The sequence below is a fragment of the Molothrus ater genome, chromosome 1 (assembly GCF_012460135.2).
Source record: "Molothrus ater isolate BHLD 08-10-18 breed brown headed cowbird chromosome 1, BPBGC_Mater_1.1, whole genome shotgun sequence".
In the NCBI taxonomy this organism is placed as follows: Eukaryota; Metazoa; Chordata; class Aves; order Passeriformes; family Icteridae; genus Molothrus; species Molothrus ater.
Genome location: NC_050478.2, coordinates 84,491,474 through 84,500,462, shown reverse-complemented (window position 1 = coordinate 84,500,462; position 8,989 = coordinate 84,491,474). Strand labels below are relative to the sequence as shown.

Here is an 8,989-nt window from a genome sequence, read left to right as displayed (position 1 = left end):
TTGGAAAGATCACCTCCAGACACTTATTTGTACACAGAATATTCCTTCACAAGGACAAAGACAAGGAAAGAAAAAAAGAAAAGTTTATTGACAAGGGTCAAGACATTTGTCTCTAGAGACTTCCGTGGACTACTCCTCCACCCCCTATAAGAAACTGTAAAAGAAAAGTTCCCAGGAACATCATGAACAACTTACAATAGGCAAATAAGGTGAGGTTATTTTGTTTGGACTATTTTGTTGTTTGTTGTTTGTTGTTGTTTTTTGTTCAGATTTTGTTTCTTTTTGGGGTTTTTTGGTTTTTTTTTTTGTTTTTTGCTGCGGTGCTGGGGTGATGAGTTTGCCCGGCTCACGTTCAGCCCCGATCAGCGGCGAAGGGGCGCTTGAGGAGCCCGGAGCTCCTATCGCGCCTATGGGTCCCGAAGAGATCCACGATGCGAGAGCAAAGGAGGGCGGCAGACGCAGGGAGGCGCAGGCAAGGAAAGGAGGACTCAGCCTTCAGGAAGGGTTGGCAGGTTTATTGGAGGAAGGTCGAAGGGGGAGAAGAAGCAGGGTGGAGGGAGAAGGACTGAGCACCGAACTGAGGGCAAGTGACAGCTTATAAGGGAAGGGGGAGGGCTTGGGAGGGGCAACACGACAGCAAATGAGGGTATGAAAAAACTGATACATAGTTTGATGAACGCATGAGGCTAACAAATCAGCAAAAAACTGGGGAGGGGTCCCTGCCCTTGCCCAATCACTTGACACCCTGGGGAGAAGGTTCTAGAAGGAAAGGCAGGGCTGCCGAGTGATGGACAAAGGCCAGGGGTGGGGACAACAAGACACATCTGATGGATAGGGGAGGGGAAACATGATAGACAAATAACGATAAGAAATTGGGGATTTCCAGGGAAAGAGGGGGAAACTATTCAGGATGAGCCAGACCAAATCAAACAACGTTACATCACACACCACCACATCTCCCCCTTTCGCAAACAACAAAAAAAGGAAAGGGGGGACGGGGGGACTAACTTATTATAAGTATCTGAGTTTATGTTCTCAAGGTTCGAATTCGCTGTCCTCATAGGGCAGTTCTTGGTCTACAGGCTCCATGCTGTCTCCTTCGTCAGGGTCCTCCCAAGAGTTTTCTTCTGGTGAGTTAGGGGGTGCTTGGAGTCGGAGGACTTCCGGAGAGGAGAGGGCTCGGTTAATAAAGTTTTTCAGTACTTTCCATAGTATTGAGGCAGCGAGCAACACAAGTATAAGTGAAAAACATAAATAAACGATTGGCTTCAGGATGGCCACTACCCAGTTTGAAAACCCCCACCTGCGGAACATGTCCCCCAGCCAGTCGGTAGTTTGCGCTTTAATATTTTCAAGATGATTTTGCATGCGCTCAATGGAGACTCTCGCGTCTTCAGCCCTGGATGAGAGGTTGAGGCAGCAGAGACCTTCAAACTCCTCGCACTTGTGCTGGTGTAACAGGAGGAGGAAATCGATGGCGGCTCTGTTTTGGAGCGTGGCTTGCCTCGTGACTTTCTCATCATAAAGGAGGTCCGTTAGGGCGGCTGACGTAAGATTGGCCTGTTTTACAACCCAACACTCTAGGCGGCCCAATTCGCCTAGTGACTTAGCGATCGCTACCCAAGGGAGTAAAACTGTGAGGGCAGTCGCTTTTGTACGGTCCCAATGTTCAATCACAGAGTCGCAGCCTTCATCTAGATTCTTTAGATCTCTTTTGGTACGTACCGAATTGAAGGTCGAGTTGAGGCTTGCGCTTTTATTTTGCCAATCAATAATATGGGTCAGGTTGGGTGTAAACAGGGACAGCCGGCCTAATGCACATGGTCCCCCGATAGGATTAGATGGGATTCCCGCCCAAGCTCGGTTTCCGCAAATTAAGAACAAACCATGGGGAAGGGTCACTGCTTTGTCATTCGGGGAGGTGGCTAGAGGGATTTTTTCAATGCGTTTGCACCATTGGTTCGGGAGATAGGAGGCATTGGAGGGGTTCAACAAGGTCAGAGTGCGTGAATACCGGAGTGAGGCAGAGGGGGGGTGTTGGGAACCCGGGGCTTCTCTAAAATATAGAGGATTACCGGGGCTGGGGATATATCGAAAAATGAGGCAAACTGGGGCAAGTGCAGAGCCGAGCAAATGGAGCTCTGGAGGGTTCACCTCAAGAGTAGGTTGTAAGCGGAGGTGGTCTCTCCAGGCGCTCCAAAAGGCAGTGGGGGATTTCGGGGTGGTTCTGAAGGAGTAAATATAATTGAAAGGGGAGGGAAGCTGGGAAGGGGGGAGCGGGATCCCCACGAGGCAAGACGCCATCGGGTCTTCTGCTGCCGCCGTGTTCAGGCAAAGGTGATCTTGCCCCAGGGCTTCCGCGAGGGTCCGCCAAACATTAGGTTTCGGCTGGGGGAGAGTCCATGCAGAGCAGCTGGTGGTGAGCGTGGCCCAAAGGAGGTAGGTGGCAACTAGGTGTGTCTGGGGCCGTGCCATACCTGAAAAACTAAAAAGAGGCAGTATCAGGGAAGGAGAACTGGGTTTTAAGAAACGTGAACTAAATATTCGAATGGTTCTGGCTCACCACTGAATAAAAAACAGATAGGCGGAAGAAGGGGGTCAGGGGGCTTTCTTCGGCGCCTCCAACTGGCGACACGGACCTGTTGCTCTTTCGCCCGGTGTTTCGCTTCCCTGGGCACAAAAGGCCGAACCCACTTTGAGGGCACCCACTTGGGACCAGAAGGAGTGAGGACGCAAGCGTACCCTCTCCCCCAGGTCACCAAGTCAAAGGGCCCCTGGGTCTGCCAAGTCTCCGGGTCCTTGATGAGGACCGGAGGCTTGGCTGTAGGTTGCAGCGCGTTGTGGCTCCCGAAGTGTCTAACCATGGGCGGGTTCAGGCTCTCAAAGGAACAGTTCAAAAAATTCAAAGTGAACATCGCCTTTGAGAGTCTGATGTGAGGGGGCTCTACCTTTGTGGTGGATTTCTGGTGTTCTAAAGTTTTCTTAAGGCTTTGGTGAGCCCTCTCTACCATGGCTTGGCCTGTCGGGGAATAGGGGATGCCTGTTCGATGTTCTATTCCCCATTGCTGCAGGAACTGGCGCAGTTCCCTGGACTTGTACGCAGGCCCATTATCAGTTTTGAGCAGCCTAGGGATGCCCAGAACAGCAAATGCCTGAAGTAGGTGTTTTTCGACATCTGCTGCCCTTTCCCCCGTGTGGGCGGAGGCGAATACCGCGCCGGAGAAAGTGTCTATCGAGACATGAACAAAGCTCAACCGGCCAAAGGAGGGAACATGAGTGACATCTGTTTGCCACACTTCACAGCTCGAAAGTCCTCTAGGATTTGCCCCCAGGCCCAATGATGGAAGCTGGTGGGACTGGCACTGGGGACATGTCGCCACGATAGCTTTGGCCTGTTCGCGCGTCAGATTGAACTGGCGAACAAGGCCAGGCGCGTTTTGGTGGAACAGCTGGTGGCTTAGTTTGGCCTGACCGAAGCGATCAGGGAGCGGGGCCACCTGAACAGGAGCGGCAAGGGCATCAGCGCGCCTGTTGCCCTCCGCAATGAACCCCGGCAAGTCGGTGTGCGACCTTACGTGCATCACGTAGAAGGGCTGCTCTCGGTGGGAGACTAAATTTACAATTTTGGAGAGTAGCTCGAAAAGACGAACATTCGAGACGTCCTGGAGGATTGCTCCCTCCGCTCTGGACACTACACCGGCTACATATGCCGAATCAGTTACCAAATTGAATGGCTCAGAGAACCTCTCAAAAGCCCGGACGACTGCATCTAACTCAGCCACTTGTGGCGATCCTTCCACCACAGTGATGTCTGCCTCCCACCGCTGAGTTTGAGGATCCCGCCAAGTCATCACTGACTTGTGGGATGCTCCAGATGCGTCAGTGAAAACGGTCAGGGCATCGAGGGGTCTCTTGCTCTGCACTGACTTGATGGTGAAAACAAATTCTTGATTAAACAATTTGTGGGCCGGCCGATCTATCGTAATCTGGCCCGTGTAGCTGTCCAAAGCTAGTTGTAAAAGTTCGTTCGTCTGAAGGACGTTCTCAAACATTGTTAATTTGAGGTGGCCCGTGCCAAATTTAATGGGAAGATGAATGCACGTCAAGTCCTCACCTGCCAGCTCCCTGATCCGTGATCTCGCTTTCCGGATCAGGTCAGCCACCAGCTCCAGTGGCGATGTCATTCTCTTGGACCTGTGGTGGCTCAGGAATACCCACTCTATGATCAAGAGAGGGTCCTTCGCCCCGCGGTCCTTGCTCTTCCCGATGACTCCGTCCCACTGGAAGAGCATGCCGTGAAGGTGTGGCAGTTTTCCCAAAACAATAAAACGGAATGGCAGGCCCGGTTGGTACCGGTGGGCCTGCCTGGCCGAGATTAAACTCTGAATTTTCTCCAGAGCGGTTTTGGCCTCCGGGGTGAGGGTCCTGGGAGAACTCAGCTCTTCTCCCCCCTTCAACAAATTGAAGAGAGGGGTTAGGTCTTCCGTGGGAATACCCAACCAAGGTCTCACCCAATTTAAAGAACCACACAGTTGGTGGGCATCTGCTAGGCTTCGGATATTGCTTTTTATTGCCAATTTTTGCGGAACAATGGTCCGCTTGGTAATTTCAAGGCCAAGGTACCACCAGGGTGGCATCCTTTGAATCTTTTCCTGCGCCAGCTCAAACCCTGCAGCAACCAACGCAGTGGTTGTCAGGTCAAGCGCATGAGCCAACAGGTCGTCGTCTGGCGCACAAATCAAAATGTCATCCATATAATGATGGATGACGGCTGACTCCACAGCTGCACGAACAGGGGTCAGCAGGGAAGCGACGTACCATTGGCAGATCACCGGGCTGCACTTTAAGCCTTGTGGCAATACTGTCCAATGGTAGCGCTTGCCTGGGGCTTCACGGTTGATGGATGGAACCGTGAAGGCGAAGCGCGGCGCGTCATCAGGGTGTAGGGGAATTTGGAAAAAACAATCTTTTATGTCAACAATTGCCAAATTCCAATCTTTAGGGAGCATCGCAGGGGACGGCATCCCTGGTTGGAGGGGTCCCATATCTTTAATAACTGCATTAATTTGACGGAGGTCATGCAGGAGTCGCCATTTGTCTTTGTTGGGCTTTTTGATGACAAAGATGGGAGAGTTCCAAGGCGACATGGACTCTACTAAATGCCCTTTCTGTAGTTGTTCCTGCACGAGCTCGTTGAGCGCCGCTAATTTTTGTTTGTTTAGCGGCCACTGCGCCACCTGTACTGGTTCATCCGAAAGCCAATCCAGCTTCCAGGTGGGGCGCTCAGCAGTGGTCGTTGCCCGAAAAACCTGGGGAGCCACTGGTAGGTCAATTCGGGCTCCCCACTGGGCCAAGAGATCCCTCCCCCACAAGGGTTCCGTGTAATCTAAAACAAACGGACGAACCGAAGCCAATTGTCCGTCGGGCCCCGTAATTTGTACGATGCTCTTCGATTGTTTTGCCAATTGAAGCCCTCCTACACCTCTGATGTGGCCAGGGACGCTTTGCAATTCCCAACGCGACGGCCAATCCCGAGAGGGAATAACCGTGACGTCTGCCCCTGTGTCCAGCAAGCCGCGTAGTGCGACTTGCTCTCCCCCCTTTTTTAATTTACAAATAAGTTTGGGCTTTTCATGCCCAAGAGTTTGAGCCCAGGCTACTGTGGGTATGTCTGGAGCCTGGGTTGCCGATTGAAATTCCGGAGGTGATAAATCGGAAACAGCATACGGTGGTGACACAACAAAGAATTGGGCCATTATTTGCCCCTTCGGTAGGAAGAGCCGGGGGTGGACACAATGCAGCATGAGTGAGATTTGTTCCGAGCCAGCGGGAAGCAGGCTCGGGACAATACTCACTTCTGGTGGGGTCACCTTTGTGTCGCCTAGGACGAGGAGACTGTGGCTTTGACGTTCCCAGTTTGTTAGACCCTCCGGGAGGACAGCAACGTGGTGGAAACCGGCGGAACGGAGATGTAATGGTTCCGCAAGCTGCAACCTACGGGAGGAAACACAGGATGAAAGAGCATGAGTATTAATAGGTGGCTGTGTCAGTCCGGTATGAAAGTCAAGTCCAGTTGGAGGCATTATCTCACTGTTCTCCCTCTTCTCTCGCCAGGACGGATGGTGTGAACAGGCCTCCGCATTTGTGTCCTGGCGCAGGGGGCCGCTGCGCTGTTTAATTAGTTTTTTTGAACAGTTTGCCCGTGGGTCCCCTGCACGGACTTTTTGAACTCATAAAATTGTTGTTTGAGGGGACATGTGGGCATCCAGTGCCCCAGCTTCCCACACAGATGGCACGGTGTGGCTGGAGGCTTGGGCACCGGGGCTGATGTTGGTGGCAGTGGCTGCGCGGTAGTGGGACAGACGTCGGTGGTAAATGGGGGCTCCTCGACGGCGGCGGCGGCAGGACGAAAAGGTGTCTTCAGGCGGGAGGCTGCGGCAGGTGGTGGTCCGGTACCTGATGGAACTAATACCTTTTTCCCACACACCAAAAGCATGTCCCGCAGGGTGGGAGCTGGCTCCAGAGGGAGGCAGTTGATTGCATCTTTGCAAGCCGAGTTGGCATTGAGGAATGCCATCTCTTTTAACAGCTCAGCTTGCAAGTGTTCTCCTTCAACCTGATAGTTAATGGACTTTCGGAGCCGCTCCACAAACTCGAGGAATGGTTCCTCGGCACCCTGCAGGACTTTGGCATATGGGACCTGGGGTGTGGCCGCTCGCAACCCCAAGAAAGCTTTCTCAGCTGCCCGGGCAGTTTGCTGCAGAACCTCCACGGGTATGGCTCTGGCTTGGGTTGCTCCGTCACTCCAGTTCCCCGTCCCAAGCATATGGTCAATGGAAATGACCTCTCCGTCTGCACTCGTCCGGGAGTTCGGGGAATCCCATAGGGACGGGAGCACCTTCAAGGCTTCCTTTCTCCACGCTGCCTCCCAGAGCACTTGCTCGGTGGAATTGAGGAGGCAGCGGAAGACTCGGCGGAGGTCGGCAGGTGTAATGACCGACTCCGCCAGGACGGCCTGAAGGAGTCCCCGAAAATATTCGGAGTCCCTCCCGAACTCCTTCTGTGCTTTGCACAGCTCCTTCATGGACGAGTGAGAGAAGGGGACCCATTGAGCCAGGGTCGTCCCATCTCCCGCGGGATGAAAAACGACCGGGGCTGCTGATGGGACTACAGACAGCTCCGGTCCCCGGCTCGGGACCCCCCCCCCGCTAGCCCCCAGAGCGTGGGAACCGGAAGGGAGGGCGTGGGAACCGGGAGCGGGGGAGGGAGGGTCCCGGCGTGGGAACTGGAGGGAGGGTTCTGCAGCAAAGTGCCTCCCCTTGTGGGAGGGGCCACATGACGTCGTTGCGGAGGCGGGGGGTGGTGGGAGAGGAGGGGAAGGGGGAGGAGTTGCAGGGGGTGAAGGCGGGGGAGGAGGGGGAGGAGTTTCGGGAGCAGGGGGCGGAGGAGGAGGGGGGGGAGAAGGGGGAGGGGGAAGGGGAGGGGACGTGGGAGGAACCCGCGAGGGGGGAAGGGGAGGGATTTGGGGGGGGGCTCGGGAAGGAGTGGGGGAACTCTGGGAAGGAGAAGGGGGTTTTTTAGGATTGAACACGCGGTCCCCTCCATTTTGGGATGATTTGACGCCATCTTGGCGAGAGGACCGCGGAGAACTGAAACGAACTTTGGGTTTAACAACTGGGGTCGAGGGGGTGCGGAAAGAGGGAGCAGGAACAGTCTCCTCCGGAGGTTGGCCAGACCTTCGGAGGCTCGGGGACCGGGTCGCCCGCGAGGAACTTAGGGACGGGTGTCTCCCTGGCGCGGGGCTGTCGCGGGCTGCTCCCCGCAGGGACTCGGTTCGGGAAGGAGGGCGCGAGGAACGAAGGGCAGGCGCATGGGGACGGGGAGAACTGGGGTATAACTGGGGGTCCGCTGGCTGAGTCCGGGAAGAGGGTTTAACAGCGAGGGCAGAAATCAAAAGGGATATTAAACAAAAATGGCTCTGAAAGGATTTGCCGCCAGCTTGGATCTCTCTCTGAAGGCGGGATTGGACTCGCCTCAGGAATTTGGGATCCCGAACTGACTCGGCATTTAAATCGGGGTAGGTATGGGTCAGCCAGCGGACTAAACTTTTAACTTCCCTTTTATTAAACTTATAATTCCCACCCCCCAGGGTACCCACAACTTGGTAAAAAACCCCTTTCTGAGTGGCCGACAGTTTAGCACCCATATTTGCAGATGGAATACGCAGGGGTCAGCCACTCGCTCTACCGCTAGCAACAGGAAAATCAAAAGGAATCTAAAATAAAACTAAACGGGGTCCCCACTGACCCTGACCTCCCCCTCCCACTGGCCGAGGAGAGGACCGGGATGCCTATGCCAGGTTTTCCGTGAGGTCAGGTGGTGGGCTGTACAACACAGCCAAGAGACTCACCCGTCAGGGGGACGAACCAAGGCTGCTGCTAGCGGGAGCTGCCTGCGCCGAAGGCGGCCTCTTTAGGGTGCGCTGAGAGGGTGTCGCCTTCTTCTCTCCGGAGCACCGCACCTCCCGAAACGAGGGCGTGCTACACGGAGAGCGGTGAGTCGCCCAAAGGATTAGAGCAATCCAACCCGCGCGTCGCGGGACTCCTGTTCCGAGATGCAGTCCTCCGAACAGTGTTCAGGATCCGCAGACTGCCTCAGATGCAGGGGTCTTCACGCCACGCGTTGGGCGCCAAACTGCTGCGGTGCTGGGGTGATGAGTTTGCCCGGCTCACGTTCAGCCCCGATCAGCGGCGAAGGGGCGCTTGAGGAGCCCGGAGCTCCTATCGCGCCTATGGGTCCCGAAGAGATCCACGATGCGAGAGCAAAGGAGGGCGGCAGACGCAGGGAGGCGCAGGCAAGGAAAGGAGGACTCAGCCTTCAGGAAGGGTTGGCAGGTTTATTGGAGGAAGGTCGAAGGGGGAGAAGAAGCAGGGTGGAGGGAGAAGGACTGAGCACCGAACTGAGGGCAAGTGACAGCTTATAAGGGAAG

General features: G+C 54.7%; 1 protein-coding gene across 1 annotated transcript; it reads right to left on the bottom strand.

Annotated features, from left to right (window-relative positions):
- Window positions 1-602: 602 nt before the first annotated feature.
- LOC118684093 (uncharacterized) lies at window positions 603-8,604 on the bottom strand. The gene is made up of 2 exons (XM_036378794.2): window positions 8,411-8,604; window positions 603-2,485 (listed from the first exon to the last, which is right to left on the bottom strand). Exon 2 carries the CDS (start codon window positions 2,473-2,475, stop codon window positions 1,036-1,038), a length of 1,440 nt encoding a protein of 479 aa, XP_036234687.1. The 5' UTR covers window positions 2,476-2,485; window positions 8,411-8,604; the 3' UTR covers window positions 603-1,035.
- Window positions 8,605-8,989: the final 385 nt, after the last annotated feature.

What these genes read in the sequence shown, in the direction of transcription:
- LOC118684093 (XM_036378794.2), bottom strand. Translation starts at nt 2,475, where the DNA reads ATGGCACGGCCCCAGACACACCTAGTTGCCACCTACCTCCTTTGGGCC.